Raw genomic sequence first — 23,350 nt, 5'->3', positions numbered from 1 at the left:
AGTATGTAGCCTAGGTTTTCTCAGTAGTATGGGTATGCAGCCTAGGTTCTCTCCATTGCAAAAGAGCAGCATCTCTTACTCCACCACCCTTTGAAAAAGATCACAGTCACAGCTAGGGGGCTGAGACTTAGGTAGCACTTTTGAGTATCTCAGAGTCCGGAGTCTTTTGAGACACTGTTTCAACTTGTGACCAAAGAACCAAGTGAGTACATTTCTCCCTTTCCTACCTATTGCCATGCTATAACAAGACATGCCCAGCTGGTTAATATTAATGCTGTCACGCTATTGCAAGTTTGCCCCACTCTTAGACCCATAGACTTGTGAGCTTTAGTTGGTTCAACATTTTTAAATCATCGAGCTACAAGAATAATGAAAGAGACCCCAAGACCCTCAACTCAAAAGTTTAATGCCTCCTTTTTGAGCTAACTGGGCTGTTCCACTAGGTTCAATGGCACCATCACGCGACCTCAGTGGTACTTCTGTATTACATGACTTAAAATCACTTACACAGTATATAACAATTTTTGTCTGTTTAGGTTGGTGTGCATTTTTACAAACAATGGGAATTGCTTAAACTCTTGGGTGACTAGGCTTCACTTACTGCATAGGACAAAAAGCTGAGTGACTTACATTTCATTAAAAATGTAGTGTTTTTCATCAACAGTTCCACTGTGGTTAACTCAAATGATATGTTGTGTTTCCCTAAAAGATAGGTTGAAGTTCTAATGCTTGTGTGTGTGTGTGTGTGTGTGTGTGTGTGTGTGTGTGTGTGTGTGTGTTAAGTCGCTAAATTGTGTCTGACTCTTTGGGTCCCTATGGGCTGTAGCTCACCAGGCTCCTCTGTCCATGGGATTTCCCAGGCAAGAACACTGGAGTCAGTTGCCATGCCCTCTTCCAAGGGATCTTCCTGACCCAGGGATCAAACCGCATCCTTATGTCTCTTGCACTGGCAGGTGGTTTCTATACTACAAGCATCACCTGGGAAACCCCTCTACTCTCTAGTGCGTCAGAATGTGACCTTATTTGAAATAGGGGTGTTGCAGTTGTAATTAGTTAAGATGATGTCAAACTGGTATAGGGTGGGTCCTTAATCCAACATGACCAGTGAAGTTGCTCAGTCGTGTCTGACTCTTTGTGATCCCATGGACGGTAGCCTACCAGTCTCCTCCATCTGTGGAATTTTCCAGGCAAGAGTACTGGAGTGGGTTGCCGTTTCCTTTTCCAGGGGATCTTCCTGACCCAGGGATTGAACCCAGGTCCGCCACATTGCAGGCAGACGCTTTACTGTCTGAGCCACCGGGGAAGCCAACATAACTGGTGTCCTTCAAGAAGACGAGTCAGAGACCCACAGGGAGAATGCCGTGTCATGATGGAGGCCGAGATTAGAGTGATGCATCTGCAAGCCAAGGAGCACCAGGGGTTGCCAGCAAACATCAGAAGCTAGAAGGGACAAGGAAGAATTCTCTAGGGCTTTAAGAGGGATCACGGTCTTGCTTGATTTCAGACCTACAGTTTCCACAACTGTGAAGCAATACTTTTCTGTTTTTTTAAGCCACCCAGTTTGTGGTATTTTGTTACGAAAGTTGAAGAAACTAATACAGCCCATGAAAATTGAATTGTCTTTTTGTCATCATATCTTAAAAATGGGAATTTCTAGATAGTCAGGCACAGTAGCTAGGAAAAGCCATTTTTGCTGATGGAATCTCAGTTGTCTGTATTCTCAACATCTTCTCAGAATGTTCCTGTTACTACCTTGCTCCAATTGAACGCTGTCTTCTGATTCATGTTTCTGCTGCTGGCACCGTTCATATTACTGAGCCTTAAAGGGAGATAAGGTGTCTTTCTTGCACCTCATTACCAATTCCAGATCACTTCTCATGCCTTCTCCATAAAATCCCCTATTACCTTTAAAAGTAATGCCATTCACCTATATTGCCTGCGGCTGCTTCTTGTAATTGTCAGTGGAATGCTAGGTCATGCTCCAAGAGTCCAGAAAAATGTTTGCACCTTTCCATTGTCCCTTTTTTAACAATACACTTGGAATGACTCTTGGTGTTTTCAATATTCACATGGTTGACCTTTCCAATACCTTGGCCTCTAAATTCTTGACCCCTTCCCCAATTAGATTGCCTTCCATTTAATCTCAGCCAGTCATCTCTGCAGTCAGACCCTTGACTTGTTACTGCCAATAACAGCCTCCTTCCATAATCCTATTTTCAAACATCTTCTCCTACTGACATCTCCTATCTTTGTAAGTTATTCCACAAATTAAGAATTCTTCAAACTTGCCAGAAGGGCCAGTTTATTTACCTTATCACCTTCACAATGCTTCTAGCAAATCCACCCTACCTCACCCTCTTATCCTCACATTCCATCTGACCAAGCTCGGATCTCATAGTTCATCGCTGTAATTCCTTTGTTACGTCCACCAACAACAACCTTGCTCATCTCTTGTTGCTTCCTGTTTGCCCGGCAATTGCCAAGTCTGCTTAAATCCAACTCTACACCTTTTTGTATTTATACCTGAACACACTGGGGCACCCACTCTCGTGCTGACCGGTGTCATTCGAAATTCATGGCAACTAATTGTAAATGAGCCTGGCAGTCCTACTCCCTCCTCCTAGTCAACAGACATTCCCACTCTCTAGAGCATCATTTCACACCTTCTCAGATCTCCATTGCCTCTTTTCTTTTTTCATCTCAACTGATGTGAAAAGGAAATTAACTGATGAAGAAGTCAAAAGCAATCAGATAAATTTATAAGATCCCATCTATTTGTGTCTATATTCTTCACCTTCTCTCCTATTTCTGTGGATAAATGATCTTTGCTCCCATCTAAGGCTAGTCCCTTCAGTTGTGCCATCCCTTTTCCTGCTTGACAACAGGAGCTACACAGATTTCCCTCCTTCTCCTGTGTCATTAAGTTTTCTATCTCTTCTGGATCATTTCTTTGCGCATGTAAGCATTCTGTAATATTACAGATCTCAAAAATTAAATTTCACCTTATCTTATGTGCACTCCACTTCTGTGCCCTCTTTTATAACCCAGTTCCTCCAAAAAGCTATTTAAACTTATTCATCACTCATTCAGTAGTATGTATTGAGTTCTTCCAGTATACCAGACACTTTCCTCAGTGCCAAGAATATAGCAATGAGCAAAACAGATATATCTTTGTTTTAATAGAGGATATATACTGGCTTTCCCAGGTGGTGCTAGTGGTAAAGAACTCTCCTTCCAATACAGGAAACCTAAGAGACACAGGTTTGATCCCTGGGTCATCCAGATTCCCTGGAGCAGAAAATAGCAACCCACTCCAGTGTTCTTGCCTGGAGAATCCCATGGACAGAGAAGCCTGGAGGGCTACAGTCCTTGGGGTCGCAAAGAGTCAGACACGACCGAGCCCTACTACTACTTCTTACTACTAGGGTATATACTAGTGGAAAGAAAGAACCAACAAGTAAGTATAAATATATCATATAAGGTGGGTGCTAAAGAAAAAATAAAGTAAGGAAGGGGCGTAACCCACGTGTTTGCAAACCCAGTGTTTTGCTATTTTAAACAGGCTGGTCATGGTTAGACTCACTGAGCAAAGACCTAGAGGAGATAACAGAGTGAGTTTTCTGGTGGTAGGATGTTCCTGGTGGAAGGAACAGCAAGTGCAGAGGTCCTGAGAGTGTGCCTGGTATCTAAGGAACAGTAGGGAGGCCAGTGTGCCTAGAATGGAGTGAGCAAGGGGGTAAGTACATGGAGATGAGGTCAGAGATGTAGTAGAGGCCAAATGAGAGAGGACCTTAAAATCCTTCATAAGGCCTTTGAATTGTTATTCAAGAGAGACTGGAGACCATGGAAAGAGTTTTGATCAAGGGAATGGCATGTTTTGACATTTTCTTTAAAATGGTCATTCTGGATGCTGGGTTGAGTAGATTGTTAAGGGGATCATGGTGGAGACAGGAAGACCAGTTAGAAAGCTAGTACAAGAGGCTGTTAACTTGGGCCAGGGTAGTTGAATAAATCTGGTAGGAAGTAGTTTTTTATTTTCTGGAAAGATCTGAGAGGTTGAATAAAAATCATGAGGGAAAGATACAAATCAAGGGTAACTACACCCCTGTGCAACTGGAACTATGGAATTGCCATTTATTAAGATAGGAAAGACTATAGGTTTGAACAAATTCAGCCTTGGACATGTCTGGATTAAGATGCCTTTCAGACATCTAAGGAGGGAAGTCAAGTAAGCAGTTGACTATATGTCTGGAATTCAGGAGGAAGGTCTAGACTAGAGATACACATTTGGGAAAGGTCAGCATAGAAATGGATTTTGATTTAGATTGGATGAGATCACTAAAAAAAGACTAGAGAAAGAGAACGTCTCAGTAGACTGCATTTGGGGCATTCTAACGTTAGGAGGTCTGCAAAGAAGACCAAGGATGTCCAGTTTGCTTAGGAAGAACACCAAAAGATGCTAAGGTCCTAAAAGTCTAGCAGTGAATGTATTTCAGAAGGGAGAAAGGGGCCAACTACTTCAAATGCTAGTAATAGTTCAGATAAAATAAAATACAACAGTTGGCGATTGATATTTGGTAAGATGGAACCCACTGGCAACCTTAATAAGACCTATTTCAGCAGAGTTGTAGAGGTGAAAGCCTGATTGAAACAGGTTCAAGAAAGGATGAAGAAAAAAGAGTTAAAGACAGAATTCATTTTGCTCTAAAATGTGCAGAAAATAGGACAGCAACAAAGTAAGTAAAGGATCCAGAGAAGATTCTTTTTTAAGTTGGGAAAATTATTAGCATATACGTGTTGAGAGGTTCATTTGTATTGATAGATTAATCCAGTTAAAGAAGGAAAAATTGATACAGAAAAAAAAGAGGGGATAATTCATGGATCCCTGTCCATGAGTAGGAGAAGGGGAATGAGTTCTAGTGTGCAGAGGGAGTATGGCCTCCTAAACACAGGTAGTTCATCAGAATAATGAGAGGGGAAACCAGGAGATATGAGCAGAGATGTAGGTAAATTGGTTGATGTAAGTGTAAGAGCTTGTTAAGTTCTCCTCTGGTTCTGTTTTCTCAGTGGAGTGGCCAATAAGGTTAGGGGTAGAAGACAAGAAAAGGCAAGGAAGGGGTGGAGATTTGATGACAAAGGAGAGGACATGAAATAGTCATGTGGGAGAATGAATGGGGTGCACAGATGCAGTGGGATGGCTCAGCAGCCCCAGGGACCATCCTCAAACTCTCTACACTTGGCATTGGCTCAGCCTAAATCTCCCCACTTCCCCACTCCCAGATATCCTCCCCCAAAGCTCCCTCCCTCGCTTTCATCAGATCTCTGGTCAAATGTCATTTCAGAAGAGAGGTCTTTCCACACTACTTCAAATGAAAGAATATATAATATTATTATATCCATCACTCCCTCCCCACCTACCCACGCTTCACTGTTGCTCTTAGCACTTACTATCCTATAACATCTTAATGACCAGTTAATGTGTTCATTATCTCTCGTCCCTAACGAGAGCAAAGCATCACAAGATAGTAGAGACTTTACGTTTTGGTCACTGCTGTGACCCAGTGCTCAAAATAATGCCTGGCTGTGGAAGTCACTCACAAGCTTTTTTTTTTTAATTTTTTTTCGGCCAAGCTGTGCAGCATGAAGGTTCTTAACTCCTTGACCAAGGATCAAAACCTCACCCCTTGCATTGGAAGTGCAGTCTTAACCACTGGACCACCAGGGAAGTCCCCACAAGCATTTTTGAATGGATGCTTGGTAAAGGAAAATTGTTTCTGTGCTCAGAGTACTTCTAATACCAAAGATATGGGTTTTCCACAACAACCAATCTTCCAGTTCTCTTGGAACACCAACTGGGTATTCTACAGTGTAATTCATTTTGATACTGACTACAGAGATTTAATACATATCCCTCACAAGTGAAGGGCCCAGCCCCACAAGCCTGCCTCTCACTTCAGGTGCCAATCTGGAGTAGCGGTTCCCAGGTTACCCACACTTTGGTCCAACTTAGCTACAAATCCCACAACCCCATCCTCAGGTTCAGTAATTTGCTCCCAGTGTTCACAGAACCCAGAGAAACGTTTTATTTACTAGTACTGGTTATTTATAAAGGAAACAAATAAACAGCCTGATGAACAGGTACATAGAGCAGGGTCCAGAAGGGTCCCAAGTGCAGAATCTTTTGTGCCATGGACTTTGGGCTGAGTCATCTACTCCCTGCATATGGATGCATTCCCCAACCTGGGAGTTCTCTGAACCCTTCTGTGCCAGGTACTGAGGACAAAATCCAAATAATGTAACAAAACATGCTCTTATCACCCCATCGCTCAGGAAATTATGAGGGTTCAGAACTTCTGTGCTAGGGGGTGAAAAACAAATATATTTTTTTTACCGTATCACTACATCACAGTTGTGCAGGTTGATGGATGCCTCTATTCAAAGAATCAGGCTAGGGTGACTTTTAGGGCTACTATTTCCTGGTTACAAGCTCTACCTTCAGAGCCACGTTTCTTACTGTAAAGCCATTTTGGAGGGACTAATTTCACTTCCTTCACTGTCTGTTGTGCGGAGGCAGCATGGTATGGGGAGAAGGCATCTTGTTTTTGTTCAATCTACAGTCAGCATCTGTTGTGAACAGTGAATTTTCTATAACTTTTCTCAGCCTCAGTTTTCACCTCTGTAAAGGAAGGATTTTGATCAGATGAAATGAGTTTGTTTATGGGAAAGCATGTTGTAAAGAATCATCAGATGCTAGTTTGTGTGTGTGTGTGTGTGTGTTTGGCTGTGCTGGGTCTTTTGCTGCTCATATGGGCTTTCTCTGGTTGCAGCAAGTGGGTGCTACTCTCTGGTTGTGGTGCTCAGGATTCTCACTGCAGTGGCTTCTCTTGTTGCTGGGCACAGGCTGTAGGGTGTTCAGGCTTCAGGAGTTGTGGCACGTGGGCTTAGCTGCTCCTCGGCATGTGGAATCTTCCCAGACCAGGGATCGAACCTGTGTTCCCTGCATCGGCAGGCAGATTGTTAACCACTAAACCACCAGGATGTGGTGTCCATGCTAGTTATTTAAATTTGACACTTTATAAAAGAAAATAGAAAATAATGCCAAGAAGGATGTTAAGTTTCCACAAAAACATGTATCTGATGAAATGCCCCAGTGGTCCGCTTAGTCCAGACCTTAGTGATGGGCTGTGTCTTAAAACTTGAAACTTGAAGATTCTTTAACTATCTGTAGCCTATAATCTTATAAACTTGTGTGTAAATGAATCCAGTATTTACCGTGGCTGGCAGTCAGCACAGTGAAACTTCCTGAAATAGCACTGTTCACTCCTAAAATTCAAAGTTTTCTTTTTTTACATATATCACCACCTCAGTTTTCTTGATAACATACATAACTATGATGTTGGCAGAGGAAGAAATTGTTGTCTTTATTTTGTCAGTGGATGTGTATCAAACCGTGGGATTCAAATCTGTAAGGATAAATAAAGGCTTTGCTGGTTTCCCAGGTGGCTCAGTGATGAAGAATCCACCTGCCAATGCAGGAGACACAGGTTCGATCCCTGGGTTGGGAAGATGCCCTAGAGAAGGAAATAGCAACCGGCTTCAGTATCCTTGCCTGGAAAATTCCATGGACTGAGGAGCCTGGCAGGCTTCAGTCCATGGGGTCACAAAGGGTCAGACAGCACTGAGAAACTGAACACACAAACTAGCTAAAAACTGCACTTACAGAAGTTCGTTACTTGAAATTCTATATGAATTGTCCTTCTGAAACAGTATTTCACGTGGTAAGCATCCACTAGATTTTGTTCTCCTGGGCCAGGAACCATGAATATTTTATTGATTAACTCATCTCTGATGCTGAATATTCAATATTTGTTGAAAGGAGGGGAATAGAAAGATAGGTAGGTAGTGATTCAGTTCAGTTCAGTTCAGTTGCTCAGGCGTGTCCAACTCTTTGACCCCATGGACTGCAGCACACCAGGGAGTAGTGATTAGAGTGATTCAAATGATAAATAAGTGGTTCAAAGGTCAGGATCTCAGCCTGATTCATGAAACCTTACTTTGTATTTGCTGTGAAAAATAATGTACAGTTTTTTAAATAATGTTCAACAAAACATCGATTCTTTTATTCAGTGTTTGAACGCCTACTGCGCACTGTGAATATTGCAAACACCGACCTGACATTAATCCTTCCCTCAAAGAATCTGAGTTAATAAAGCAAATAGAATATATTCACAGATAATTAAAATCCAAAGTAAAAATTATATCACAAGTATAATATTTCAAGGGAGTTTACTAAAAAGAAAACATGTTATTCAATAGAAGTGTTGTTTTTACAATGAATTTTTTACTGAACAAAAACTTTAATTTTTAAGTTTATTTTATTGAAGTATAGTTCATTTACAATGTTCTGTTAATATCTACTGTACAGCAAAGTGATTCAGTTATATACATATTATTTTTCTTTTTTTTTTCATGATGATTTATCACAGGACATTGAATGTAGTCCCTGTGCTATACAGTAGGACCTTCTTGTTTATCCATCCTGTGTATAATAGCTTGCATCTGCTAATCCCAAACTCCCAGTCCATCTCTCCCCCACCTCTCCACCTCCTTGGCAATCACAAGTCTGTTCTCTGTGTCTGTGAATCTGTTTCTGTTTGGTAGATAAGTTCATTTGTGTCATATTTTAAATTCCACATAGAAATGATATCATATGGCACTTGTATTTCTCTTTTTGACTTACTTCACTTAGTGTGATAATCTGTAGTTCTATCCATTTTGCTGCAGATGGCATTATTTCATTCATTTTATGGCTGAGTAATAGTCCATTGTATATATATACCACATCTTTATCCATTCATTTGTCAATGAGCATGTAGATTGTTTCTATGTGTTGACTATTGTACATAGGTCTGCTATGAACATATGGGTACTTGTATGTTTTTGAATTAATATTTTGTCTGGATATATACCCAGGAATGGAATTGCTGGGTCATATGGTAGCTCTAGTTTTAGTTTTTTGAGGAAACTCCATATTGTTTCCCATAGTGGCTGCATCAATTTACATTCCTACCTAGTGGAGGAGGGTTCCCTTTTTGAAACAAAACTTCTAATTTGAGGAGAGAGTGAGGTAGCTGGAAACTTGTAATATTTCTCAAGGGATGTCCTACTTCAGGGTCTTTTCATGTGCATGGTTCTGGTTCTCGGTTATTCCTAACATCACTTGAAACTTGCAGATTTTTCCTTTCTTTTGATGTGGTTTTTCACTAACACTATGTTTACCAGCCATCATTATAGTTTTTTTTTTCAACAGCAAATAACAGAGAAGAATGAGGAGAGAGCTTTGAAAGCTTGAAACACAGTGTTGTGGGTGATGAAGATGAAGAGGCCCTGGTGCTGAGTCAAGGGCTTAGGCTGTGGAGTCAGGGACCAGCCAGCAGGCAGCGTGACGCTCCTACCTCTGTGGACTCCTGTTCCCCTGAGTCTCCTTAGTAGCTCCCTCACACCTTCTTCCCAGCCTCATCTCGGTGAATGAGGAATGAAAGGAAGCAATGTCCAAACTTCTGTCTTATTGCCTCTAAAGTTAAAACAAAGAAGGTCAGAAATAACTGTGTTCATACTATAGAACAGGTCAGTCTAATTCGATGCGATATAAGGAGACCAGATATTGGATGGTGTTGCCATATCTCAAGCCCCATGATTTTGTAGACCATCAGTTTATTTAAATAAGTTCATGCTTGTCAGGGAAAGGTCAATAGCACTTTGAATTTGTGCTATTAGAATCGGAGATCAAGGCCTCATTTCTACCCTAGCCGCAGAGGTCAACTGACCATCAAGAGCTCTGGAAACATGTAGAGTAGAAACTCTGCTGAAAGTCACATCCTCAGAGTTATAGATCAGACTGTATTCCCATGTGGGGGGTGGTCATATCAATACCTTGTGTGTGTATGTGTGTGTGTGTGTGTGTGTGTTAGTTGCTCAGTTGTGTCTCACACTTTGTGATCCTATGGACTGTAGCCCTCCGGGAGCCTTTGTCCGTGGGATTTTCGAAGGCAAGAATACTGGATTGGGTTGCCATTCCCTCCTCCAGAGGATTTTCCTGATCCAGGGATTGAACCTGGTTCTCCTGCTTTGCAGGCATATTCTTTACCATCTGAGCCACCAGGTCAACACCTGAGGATATTTAATAAACATTTACCACATGCTTACCCATTCATTAGCATGTAAGCTCCCCTTAAGTAAGTGGGAGCACCACCAGCTCTGTTATTATATCAATTGATTTTCTACAATTTGATTTATGACTTGATTTCTTAGAAATCTGGCCCCTCATCAAGCAGATATTCAAATGCCATTGTGATAACTGGACATATATACACACATGTGCACGCACACAAACATGTATGTGCAACCTGATGGTGCACACCACGCCCTGTTTCTAGGCTGACTGTATGTTCCATTAGTCTGTCTCTTCTGTCACTTTCTGTTTCAGCAGTTTTTAAATCCAATAGGCTTGAATTCTCGCGACACTGTATAGGAAACCTTATTTTTCCAGAGATGAGGGGGAGGTGGTGGAGGGAGAGGTAGAAAAATCTTTATTGAGTAGCTGTTGTGTTGTGTGTTAGTTGCTATATGGTACTTTGTGGGGCTTCCTGGGTAGCTCAGCTGGTAAAGAATCCACATGCAATGCAGGAGACCCCGGTTCGATTCCTGGGTCGGGAAGATCCCCTGGAGGAGAGCACAGCAACCAACTCCAGTATTCTTGCCTGGAGAATCTCCCTGGACAGAGGAGCCTGGCGGGCTACAGTCCATGGGGTCGCAAAGAGTCAGACTGAGCAACTAAGCACAGAACAGCACATAGTACTTTCTACATAATTACATATGAGTAACATGAGTACCTTTAGAAGCAGGTATTATCCTCATTCATATGAGAAAAGTTAAGTTCAAAGAGGTTTTGTGATTCTTGAGACTGCGCGACTGGTTAAGAACACAAGGCACTTTCAGGCAGCATTTCTTCCAGGTTGTGCTTACAAAACATGCTTCCTCGGAGATGGGTGGTTTTATTTATTTATTTGTTTTAAGATTTTTTTGATGTGGGCCATTTTTAAAGTCTTTGTTAAACTTGTTATAATGTTCCTTCTGTTTTATGTTTTGGTTTTTTGGCTTCAAGACATGTGGGATCTTATCTCCATGAAGAGGGATTAACCCCACACCTCCTGCATTGGAAGGCAAACTCTTAACCACAGGACCACCAAGAAAGTCTCAGACAGGTGGTTTGAAGACATATTATCAGCACTCAGTTACTACTCCCTGGACAGGTATATGCTAAGTAACAGGAAGGATAAACAGAGTAAGGTATAATTATTGCCTTGAAAAAGCTTAAACCTATGTGAGTAAATAAGAATAAAGATTATGGAGAAATTTACAGGAAAAATAACCTACTGTTCTGTGATGCAGACTGAATTTCATAGGAGTTCACAGAGGAGCAAAGTTACATGGGCGAGAGACATCAGTGGCAGCTTTTGAGGCCACGGTCATCATTAGTTTCTCTAGTAATTGGCACCTGTGATAGAAAATCCTCCAACTTTTGATCCCATCAGTATAAACAAAAACAACAAATCCAGTCATTAGTGTCATGTACAGTACTGTTATTTTTTGTAGTAAATGCCCAACGATGGGGGCATCTCTGAGGAGTCACTTGTGTGTAATGTAGAAAATGTGTGTGTGTGTGTGTGTTTGGGTGTTAGTCACTCAGTCATGTCTGACCCTGCAACCCTACAGACTATAGCCCGCCAGGCTCCTCTGTCCATGGGATTTTGCAGGCAAGAGTACTGGAGTGGGTTACCATTCCCTTCTGCAGGGGATCTTCCTGACACAGGAGTCAAACCTGGGTCTACTGCCTTGCAGGCAGATTCTTTACCACCAGTCTGAACCACCAGAGAAGCCTGGAGAAAATGATAATAAAGCATAAAGCACTTGAAGAGAAATTACCCTGTGATTGACCCAGTAGCTCCACACTTACCGTAATTTGTTCCTGAAGCAAGTAAGATGGATCTCCTCCCATTGAGCTTGAGAGCTCCTTACTTTCTGACTGCAGGTGTAAACCACAAAGAGATGTTTTCACACAGGGAGAATCTTACGAAGCAAAAGATGCTTACCCCAGGGCTCCCCCAGATCTTGTTGAGATAATGGGGAAGGGAGAGCACCTCAGAAGTCATTTTCAAATCCTCTTGAATGGCGGCCCCCAGCCTTTTTGGCACCAGGGACCAGTTTCATGGAGGACAGTTTTTCCATGGACCAGGGACAAGGGGGATGGTTTTGGGATGATTCAAGCACATTATGGTTATTGTGCATTTTATTTCTATTATTATTATATCAGCTTCACCTCAGATTATCAGGCATTAGATCCTGGAGTTTGGGAACCCTTGCTCAAGAAGCCGGAGAAGGCAATGGCACCCCACTCCAGTACTTTTGCCTGGAAAATCGCATGGACGGAGGAGCCTGGTAGGCTGCAGTCCATGGGGTCGCGAAGAGTCAGACACGACTGAGCGATTTCACTTTCACTTTTCACTTTCATGCATTGGAGAAGGAAATGGCAACCCACTCCAGTGTTCTTGCCTGGAGAATCCCAGGGATGGGGGAGCCTGGTGGGCTGCTATCTGTGGGGTCGCACAGAGTCGGACACAACTGAAGCGACTTAGCAGCAGCAGCTCAAGAAACAACTTGGACTCAAGAAGCCCACCATGTCCTTGAAGCCCATCTCCCCACATCTTCCTCTGTGGACAATGAAAAGTCGATTTACAGTCCACTGGGGGGCACATTTCACTACAATTTCTGTGTGGTTTGAATAACCAGTTCAGTTCAGTTCATTCGCTCAGTCATATCCAACTCTTTGTGACCCCATGGACTGCAGCACTCCAGGTTTCCCTGTCCATCACCAACTCCTGGCTTGCTCAAACGCACATCCATTGAGTCAGTGATGCCATCCAACCATCTAATCCTCCATCATCCCCTTCTCCTACCGCCTTCAATCTTTCCCAGCATCAGGGTCTTTTCCAAGGAGTCAGTTCTTTGCATCAGGCGGCCACAGTATTGGAGTTGCAGCTTCAGCATCATTCCTTCAAGTGAATATTCAGGACTGATTTCCTTTGGGATGTACTGGTTGGATCTCCTTGCAGTCAAGGGACTCTCAAGGGTCTTCTCCAACACCACAGTTCAAAAGCATCAATTCTTCAGTGCTCAGCTTTCTTTGTAGTCCAACTTTCACATCTATACATGACTACTGGGAAAACCATAGCTTTGATTAGACGGACCTTTGTCGGCAAAGTCAAGTCTCTGCTTTTCAATATGCTGTCTACATTGGTCATAGCTTTCTTACAAGGAGCAACCGTCTTTTAATTTCATGGCTGCAGTCACCATCTAAAGTGATTTTGGAGTCCAAGAAAAGAAAATCTGTCACTGTTTCCCCATCTATTTGCCATGAAGTGATGGGACCAAATGCCATGATCTTAGTTTTTTAATGTTGAGTGTTAAGCCAGCTTTTTCATTCTCCTCTTTCACTTTCATCAAGAGGTTTTTCAGTTCCTCTTCACTTTCTACCATAAGGGTGGTGTCATCTGCATATCTGAGGTTATTGATATTTCTCCTGGTAATCTTGATTCCAGCTTGTGCTTCATCCAGCCTGGCATTTCGCATGATGTACTCTGCATGTAAGTTAAGTAAGCAGGCTAACAATATACAGCCTTGAAGTACTCCTTTGCTGCTTTGGAACCAGTCTGTTGTTCCATGTTGGTTCTAACTGTTGCTTCTTGACCTGCATGCAGGTTTCTCAGGAGGCAGGTCAGGTGGTCTGGTATTCCCATCTCTTGAAGAATTTTCCACAGTTTGTTGTGGTCTACACAGTCCTGGAAGCCCATATCCCCACAGCTTTCCTCTGTGGACAATGAAAAGCTGATTTACAGTTTTATTGGGGGGCACATTTCACTACGATTTCTGTGTGGTTTGAATAACGAGAACCTACAGTTGTATGTAGTTTCTATCAATTATTGGAAGATAATCTTTTGATCTTATGTTTTAAATTAGCATATAAGCCAAAGAAATGTTTTACCTATTTTTTGATCTTTAAAAAAATCATTTAAAGCCTATTTTTTTCTTTGTTGCTCAGGAAAGGAAAAAGACCATGCATCTAGATATAAAAAGGATCATTTCCTCCACAAACTATACATCTTCCATGCCCATAAGCCATCTTTAGTTTGATAAATGCAGCTGAATCAGTACAGCTTTTTAACAACCATATTCTTAATTTTGATAAAAATGATAGTCATTTTCCATTGAGCCTGTCAGCTGTTATACATTTCAATCATTGATTTTGAGTAAGTTATCAGTGCAGTTTGCATGTATCCCCGTGAGATTAGGGGCAGCAGGAATGAGAGAAGGCTGGACTGTAGTTTTAGGGAAAGACGGGAATCTAGAAAGCTCGGGGGTTGGAAGCCAGGGACCCTCTCTCGTCTCCTGTGTGCATGCCTTGTCTTTGTGACGGGAAGGGGACAGTGTTTATGTGCATGTCTGTGTGTGGGTACAAGAAAGTTAGATCCAGGGACCTCCCTGCTGGTCCAGCGGTTAAGAATCAGTGCTTCCAGTGAAGTGGGTGAGGGTTCGATCCTTGGTCAGGGAACTGAGATCCTACATGCCTGGTGGTCAAAAAACCAAAACATAAATCAGAAGCAGTATTGTAACAAAGTCAGTGAAGACTTTAAAAATGGTCCATATCAAAAAAAGTAAGAAAAGATGGAGACCCACTGGTAAGCAGGTCCCCTCCTCCTCTTTCCCTCCCCTGGGGCTGGGCTCTGGGTAGCTGGGGCGGGGAGGGTCCAGAACTGGGCAGGAAGCAGACACATCCTGCTCTCTGTGCCAGTCTGCAGTGCCTTCTTCCTGATTTCCTCACAGAAGAGGCTGAACATTCCTTCCTCTACAGTCTCAACTGTAAATATCTATTCTTCTTTTTCTCTGAATGTGGCACTCATGAGAGCAAAGACCAGTCATCAGGGGTGAATTATTTAATACAATAATGTTTTAATAGCTGAGAAGATACACAAATAGTTGCGGTGCCTGTGGCTAATGGATTTCCCTGGTAGGAGATAAAAGGCTGATTACACAGCAGAGCAAGTGAGGACCTGGTGCGTTAATGACAATTTACAGGTCAGCTCACTTACAGGAGTGATTTAAACGCACCATCTGTTTTCTAACTGTAGGTTGATAACTATGATTTTACAGACAGCCGGCGTCTCTTCATCAGGAACTTATTTGTCTTTCTGAGTCTGGTTAGTTGGGCCCCATAAAAATTTCACTGACTGGTCCATCCAGATTCTTTCCAAATCAAATAGTTTCTAAGTTGAATGGATTGACATCAGCCAATCTTGCTTCATTCGACTCAGCCTTCCTCTGCCAGGTTAGAAAATTAAATCCTAATGCCCTAAAGCAGCCCTTGTATGTACTGGATTAGCTTCTCTCTTCTTTCTCTTTTTTTTAAAAAGCATTTATTTATTTATTTGGCTGCACTGGGTCTTTGTTGCAGCACACAGGATATTTGATCTTCATTGTGGCACATGGGCTCTTAGCTGTGGCATGTGGGATCTAGTTCCCTGAGCAGGGATTGAACCTGGGCCCCCTGCACTGGAAGCTCAGAGTCTTAGCCATTGTACTACCAGGGAAGTCCCTGGATTAATTTCTTTCTGATACATATACATCAGTACTAATTAGGTACCATCCTTGAGAAAGTTAATAAAACGTCACTCAAATAATTTTCTGAGTCCTCTGGTTCAAATCCAGAAACCCAGTTGAGAAAGGCTATATGGGCATCCACGGCTTAGCAAGTTTCCTGCCATCCCCCCTTTTATCTTTTTTCCCTCCCTCTTCTTGCTTCGGCCTATGTCCCTCTCCGTGCAGCCCCCCAACACACACACACACACACACACACACACACACTCTTCTTTCTCTCACATGGATAAGGGGAGCCCAACTTTGGCCTCCATTTTTGTCCCCTCCCACCTCCCTGCTCTGTTCTGTCATTCAGTTCAGTTCAGTTGCTCAGTCGTGTCCGACTCTTTGTGACCCCATGGACTGCAGCCAACTGTCCATCACCAGCTCCCGGAGTTTACTCAAACCCATGTCCATTGAGTCGGTGATGCCATCCAACCATCTCATCCTTTTGTCATCCCCTTCTCCTCCTGCCCTCAATCTTTCCCAGCATCAGGGTCTTTTCTAATGAGTCAGTTCTTCACATCAGATGGTCAAGGTATTGTGCTGTAGAACCTAAGGATTAAGTATGAAGGCTGTGGGGCCAACCTTCTCGGTTGAGATCGCTGCTCTGTCACTTTTGAGATACAGTGACCAAGCTGTTTAACCTTTCTGCCCCACTGTTTCCTCATATGAAAATGGAGGCACTAATGAGACCCACCTCAAGGGGTCACTGTATTAAGTCATTCGACACTTTAAGCTTCAGACCCATGCACTCTAAGTGTGGCTTCCCAGGTGGTGCAGTGGTTAAAAAAAAAATCTGCCTGCCAATGCAGGCGATGGGAGTTCTATCCCTGGGTCGGGAGATCCCATGGAGGAGGGCATGGCCACCCACTCCAGTGTTCTTGCTGGGAGAATCCCACAGACAGAGGAGCCGTGGCAGGCTATGGTCTATAGTGTCGCAAAGAGACACAGCTGAAGTGACTTATCATACGTGCACACACTATGTGCTGTAGCCACTCCAGTATTCTTGCCTGGAGAATCCCACGGACAGAAGAGGCTGGCAGGCTACAACCTATGGGGTCTCAAAGAGCCTGACACAACTGAGCACATAACACGCACTATGAACTGTACCAACTTGTAGTGGTTCTCACCTGTGAACCCCAGCTCAGCAGCAGCACGGGGGGCTGGTTAGAAAAGTTCTCACCATCCTCCTTTCATCCTTCCCCCAGGGGTTCGGAATTGGAAACTCTGAACTGGTAGGTGAGGCTAAGGAATAGGTGTTTTCACAAGCCCTCCAGATGTTTCTGGTGTGTTAACATTTGAAAACCACCACCCTAGATGTAAGAAGTAGTCACACTGCTGGACACCTAGAATATAAACATGAAAAAGACCATGTCTCTGACCTTCAGGAACAAATGGTCTACTGGGAAAGGCAGATGTGTAAACAAGACCAACCAAGGATTCTGAGCAATACATTGGCAACACAGAGCCACAAAAGAACGAGGAGCCATGTCTGCATTTGAGGAGGAGGGTTTGCAAATAATTTCCAAAGAAGTGATGCTTGAAATAATTTTTAGAAAAAAAGACTATAACTTTTCCAGTTGTAAGTGAGGGGAGGACATCCTATAGAAAGGAGGGTGCATGGATCCACATACAGACCTCAGCTTTGAAAAAGCAGCTCCTGGAGAGGGGACGGGTTTTGTCTTTTGTTCACTGTTGGAGCCCCTGGACCTAGAAAATGCCTCTGGTTCACAGGAGGCACCAGTAACTATTTGAAGGATTGAACACAAAGGTCTTAAATTCCCACATATTTCATTTTCACTGAAACGTTTCTTTGCAGCATGATGTTAAAACAAATAAATCTAATTGTGAGTTCCCTGTTTTAAAAAAAACTATACTCCTGAAAGAAACTAGTGCCTGGGTTGTTTATTTCACACACGGTATCTTAAAGCACACGTTGGCAATGTGAGACGTAGGAACTTTAAGCCTGCCAGGTGGCTCAGCAAAGCCCAGAACACTTGCTTGACACAAGCTTATCCTGAGCCCTTATCCAAATGTGCAAATTATTGATGCTTCTTATAAACACATTGGTCTCTGAAATAGAAACCACATGAGGTTTCCTCATTAAAATGTGAAGAACCAGCTAGCCCAGGCAACGTATTTCCTTCTGCTTTAGTTAAAATCGACTCTGTATGTAAAATGATTGGGTCTTGTAGTTTCCTGGTCTTGCTATCAAATGTAGATGCCCACTCTGCTTTCTTCTGGCTGCCAGGGCATACTTCATAGCCCCAGAGCTTCCCCAAGGGGACCACTGCACCTTCACACTGACCACAGTGACAGGTCTGGTGGCCAATTCAAAAGAAAGGACTTATGCCAAGTTAGACCCCAGGACTGAGGTTTCCTTCCTTTCAGAGCGACTTCTAAAGGGAGCCACCCTGTGGGATTTCTTCCCCAGCATCCCTACCGTACTTCATCTGGTTTTGTATACCCAGTTAATTACATCTCTGGCTAGCTTGCTCTAGCCTCTGATCTGACAAGGCCCCAGAGGAGGGCTGCTCTAACCTATGTTCCTAACCAAGTGGATCAAAGATCAAGGGTGTTTTTGAGGACGAAGGGACTTTGGGGATCGTGGACAACCTCCCACCCTCCTCCTCCCTCCGAAGCCTTTCCCACTGTCTTCCAGAAACAAGAAGCTTCCAAACGCTGAACATGTAGGTGGTCTGTCATGTGATGGATCTAGAGAGTAACACACACAATATTCTTCAACACCAAAGGTGAAATGGGTATTCCTCTACTTCCCTTTTAGATTGAATTGGGATTAAAAAGACACCCCCCCCGCCCGCAAATGGACTCAGTACATGAAATCAGCTTTTAACTTTTCTCTTCATTTGATCTTTTACTGCTCTGCAGTAATGCTTTATGGTTAAACCAACAAGCCCTCCCAGTGTGGATCTGGCTGCTATCACAGAGCAGATTTGGCTGGAGTTGCTTGCATGTGTTTGAGAAGCACTGCCAATTTCACATCATAATGCAGGTATTAGAAGTGTTAATTACAAGGGACTTCTCTCTGGACCTCAGTTTTCAATCTTTAAAAAGAGTGAACGAGACTACAAGTCGCTTGCAGGGATTCTATCAGTTTTAGGTCTTCTCTCCACAGCAGCATTAAGGAGCTAAGGACAGGGTGGAGGAGGGTCGAGGGAGGGAACACGGACCTTACTGTGATCATTGCTGTTTATGTGCACGCCTGTGTGAGCTGATCCTGTCTTCACTTAGTTCTTGTCATGAATAGATGCCCTTAGCTACTAGATGCACATTAGAATTTGTTGTATTACTAATGATAAGTGAAAAAAAAATAATACCAACTGATTTTGTAATGCTGCAGGATAATGAGGTTTTAGATGTACTTTAGTTTTATGTGTGTGTGTGTGTGTGTGTGTGTGTGTGTGCGTGTTTTAACTTTAGAAAAAACAGGGATGTGATTTTGAATAAGGGTTTGTCCCTTTTTAGTACCCCAGGTTTACAGACTACTTCATCTATTCATTCTGCATGGGGTTTTGCTTCTGCAAACATATTCACTGTGCCAGTTCCTGGGATAAGCACTGGGCTGACAGAGGGAATATAACTTCATATGATTATTTATGAAAACATTTTAAAAATACATTACATAACTTAATAAAATTGAGATAGAAAGAGGAACAGCAAGATCACCCATGAGATTCCAGGCAAGAATGGAGACTTTTTACTTGCAGGTTCTCACCCTCAACCCTACTGCCCATCTTCAAAGATTGTGAACCCTCTGGATAAAGCATTGATTGAGCTGAATGTCTTTGAACTTGAAAACTTTGTTCTTTAAAATTTATTTTTCTATTTATTCACTGCCTCAATTTCTTTGTAAAATATATTTTTGCTTATTTTAATCCTTGCCCCAGGATCATCCTTAGGGTTAATATTTGTGGAGAGAATATATATTTGTTACATACCTTGCATTTCAAGGACATAGTTGCTTTAAAATAGGGTGGAGTCATTAGCTTTTAATACTTTGGCTTTGCCTAAAAAGAAACATCTAACAGCAGTGTAACATTTGGGGCTTCCCAGGTGGCCCTAGTGGGAATCCACCTGCAATGCAGGAGCCGCAGGAGACGTGAGTTCAATAACATTCAACACACCACATATCCTCTGTGTTCTTCACCAGTTTTGTTTCTCTGGTTGCATTTTTTCAGTTTATATTGGTTCTGGAGGAAAGGGCTGGAGGCTACACTTTTTGTAAGTTAACCTGACAGCCAGTGGTGAGTGTTGGAGGCAGTATTAAGTGAATGCAGGTCACCAGGGGACGAGACATATATTCTTGGTCTTTAGAGTGCTTATAGATTGGGGCCAAGGATCAGGGGACAAAATCATAAAATGCACCAGCCAGGATGTAGAAAAGATCTGGTGGGCTGGTTCGTGCAGAAATCAGTGAAAACACTGGTCCCAGGTAACTTCATTCTGAGCTATTGACTTCACTTATCTAAATATTTGTTATGTTATTTAACATTCTCTTTCCTCCATCATCACTGCCTCCACATCTTTCACAAAAGTTATTTTCCAGAAGATATTTCCAAGTTTAACTAAACTTAGGTAAAGGTGAAAATTGAGGTTTGGTCTGCAGAAGAAGGTGAAAGAAAGTTCCAAGGGCCGGGGAGATGTTGCAGAAGGGACTCATGAAAGAGATGAATGTCTATGAAACAGCTACTATTTGTCCAAAAAGGAGGTTTTGAAAATATCAGAAAGTTAGCAGGCGGACTTCCCTGTCAGTCCAGTGGTTAAGACCCTGCACTTCAAATGCAGGGTACAGGTTCAATCCCTGATTGGGGAGCTAAGCTCCCACATGCCATGTGGCCAAAAAAACCAAGACGTAAAACAGAAGCAGTATTGGAACAGGTTCAATAAAGACTTTTTTAAAAAAAAGAAAGTTAATAGGAAGACAGAAATTCTTGGCAGTAGAGGTTAATGCGAGCGTGTGACTGTGTTCACAGAGAAACGCTGCCTTATGGTCTGGCAGTAACATGTTTATGAAGCTGAGACTGCAATCATTAGCAAAGCGAGAACCAGAAAATGAGGATGGAGTCAAAACAAGAATTATGAACAATGTTCAAGCATACCAGTTCAGGAGCGGTACATTGAAATTTTAAGTTGAAAAATAAGTTGTTTCAGGATTTCCCATTTCCAAGGTTTTGTGTAAGAATAAATTTTTAAGGATATGAGATTCATTGCCTTTGTTTTGGAGGATTAGGGGAGTTACAAGCTATTTCATTTACATAAATAAAAATGTGGTCTTGATAATAAAATAATGAGACATACTTATTTGGCTTAGGTATCTGCAGATGGGTAAAATAGAAATCATATAAACTATGATTACAGATGAAATATCATGCCATGGGAATACAGACAGTATAGGCACGGAATGACTTTACACTCAGAAATGTATTTAATAACGGGGCTTCCCAGGTGGCGCTGGTGGTAAAGAACCCACCTGCCAAAGCAGAAGACAAGAGTTCGATCCTTGGGTAGGAAAGATGCCCTGGAGGAGGGCAGGGCAACCCACTCCAGTATTCTTTCCTGGAGAATCCCATGAACAAAGGAGACTGGCGGGTTACAGTCCATAGGGTCACAAAGAGTCGGACACATAATAAACCATATAAGTTAATTGCGAAACAGTAGTTATTTTTCTTCAATCTTCGTCTCACTATACAAAATTGTATATTAAGCTACTCAGTTTATCTTGTGTTTAATTTCAGAAATAAAAGTAACTTCACTTGCCCTTTGTCTATAGCTACCAAGTTTTCGGTACATGTGAGAGAATTCATTTATTACACTAATTAACAGCCCTATTGATAACTAATTGAAAGTAATTCTAACTCCTCTTATATTCTTGTTTTACAGCTTGGCTCATCCTCTTCTGTGCCTTTTACATCTATTTTTTCTCAGCTTTTTATGACTGTTGTGGTTCCCCTCATTATTGGACAGGTAAGGTCTCTAATCCTCTCGGCTCTTTTCCTTTATAGATCAAATTGTGAATTCTTATATAGTGTCAGGACAGTTGAGAGAAAAGCTAGTCAGGGGAAGAATTGGTTAAATAAAAATCTAAGACTGTGAAACACAAGTTTCCTCAATCACGATAGTCTTATCCTTTTATTTTTTAACGAACATCAGTCTGCTTTGCAGATAACTATATGTAGGGACACTGTATACAGTCTTGATTTTTTAATGTATCACCCCTTATTGTAGCTATGTTGCTAGCTTGAAAACATCTAGCAAATCATTACCTTGATTTCCAATAAGGTGTCAGCATTTAGGACCATTTGAGGAATAGGCACTTGCATCTTCTTTGCCTTCTCTGATAGCAGTGATCATGTTTACGATGCTGTAATTGATAAAACAAACATTTAATTCTTTTAGCTCTTTAAATTCCATCTTAGAAAATTTAGTTTCCTTTATTATTCTTACTGAATTAGACTCATAGAAGAAACTCCTAACTTCTTATAACAGGTTGATAATGAGTATATAATTCAATTATGAGCATACAAATTTAAAAACAAGGCTGTTGTTTTAATCCTAGGTAGCCACAGTAACAGCATACACAATTTAATGTACTGCTAAAGCTAGTGAGTCTTAGCAAAATAGTACGTTAGGATGGTGAAGAGCACAGACCTTGGGTTAAGAGCAACTAGATTGGTTCTTAGTTCTGCCTTTTGTTTACTGTGTGACCTTGGGCAAGTCGTTTAATCTCCTTAGCTCCAGGTTCATAATTTATCAAATTATATAATAACAGTACCTACCTTAAAGGGTTATTGTGAAGGTCACATGAAATATCATGCATCTAAAGTTTTTTTCCTCATACAGCCTGATATAGGTAAGTGTTCTATAGCTTCATCCTCATTTTCAAATTCCCTGTAGATACAAAACAGGAAGTAATTCTTTGAGGCATTAACTATTTAAAAATGGTGTATATATAGACATGTAGCCTTGACATGCTGTCTTAGGTTCTCTGGGAAATCAAGCCTGAGACCGAGGTTTCCATGCAGGAGGTTGAATGGGGGAGGACCCTTGGGATCAACACCAGGGAGCCTGAGACAAGCGGGAGGAGAGAGGGGTTGTCTGTGGTGCTGCCCCAGTGAGATCTCGAGCTGGACCTGCCCCTCAGAGCGGTCCTTCCCGAGACGTGAGTGCCTAGTTTCTCTCCTCTCACAAGGAGCAGTCATCACATGCTGCCCCCCACTGCCACCTGCCCGCACGCCCGGGAGAGGTCTCCTCTTGTGTGCATCTGCTGTCTTAGCAGCAGTTCCCAAAGAGGAACTCAGCTGAGCTTGTTCCGTCAGTCAGACCACTCTCTGTGCTGGCAATCTCTTCCAAGCTCCAGCCAGTGTCTTCACTGTCTCCAGGGTAGTCCTAAAAACAAAACAAACCTGGTTCTGTTACTCCTCTCCTCAGAAACTTCCCCTGTGGCTCCTGTCACCTGCTCCTCACACGGCCCACGAAGCCCTCACAGCATGACCCCAGCCCGCTTGTCCAGTGTCCTTCACATCACATCCGCCATCTCCTTCGCACCCACAGCCTTCTCTTCTGCCCTGTGGTGTGC

The 23,350-nt window shown here is 42.4% G+C and overlaps 1 protein-coding gene across 4 annotated transcripts in view; it reads left to right on the top strand.

The window, feature by feature from the left end:
• The window catches only part of SLC10A7 (solute carrier family 10 member 7), a 310,137-nt gene that overhangs the window by 230,448 nt on the left and 56,339 nt on the right, over window positions 1-23,350 (top strand). For all 4 annotated transcript variants that reach the window (XM_081544288.1, XM_081544287.1, XM_081544284.1 and 1 more), the window contains one exon: window positions 21,655-21,738. In XM_081544288.1, the coding sequence (XP_081400414.1) occupies window positions 21,655-21,738 (84 nt within the window). The remainder of the gene's footprint in view (window positions 1-21,654; window positions 21,739-23,350) is intronic.

This window comes from Giraffa tippelskirchi, chromosome 11, assembly GCF_054371585.1.
Source record: "Giraffa tippelskirchi isolate mGirTip1 chromosome 11, T2T-mGirTip1v1.2.pri, whole genome shotgun sequence".
NCBI lineage: Eukaryota > Metazoa > Chordata > Mammalia > Artiodactyla > Giraffidae > Giraffa > Giraffa tippelskirchi.
The sequence above is the reverse complement of the archived record's forward strand: the minus strand, read 5'-3'. Positions and strand labels throughout refer to the sequence as shown.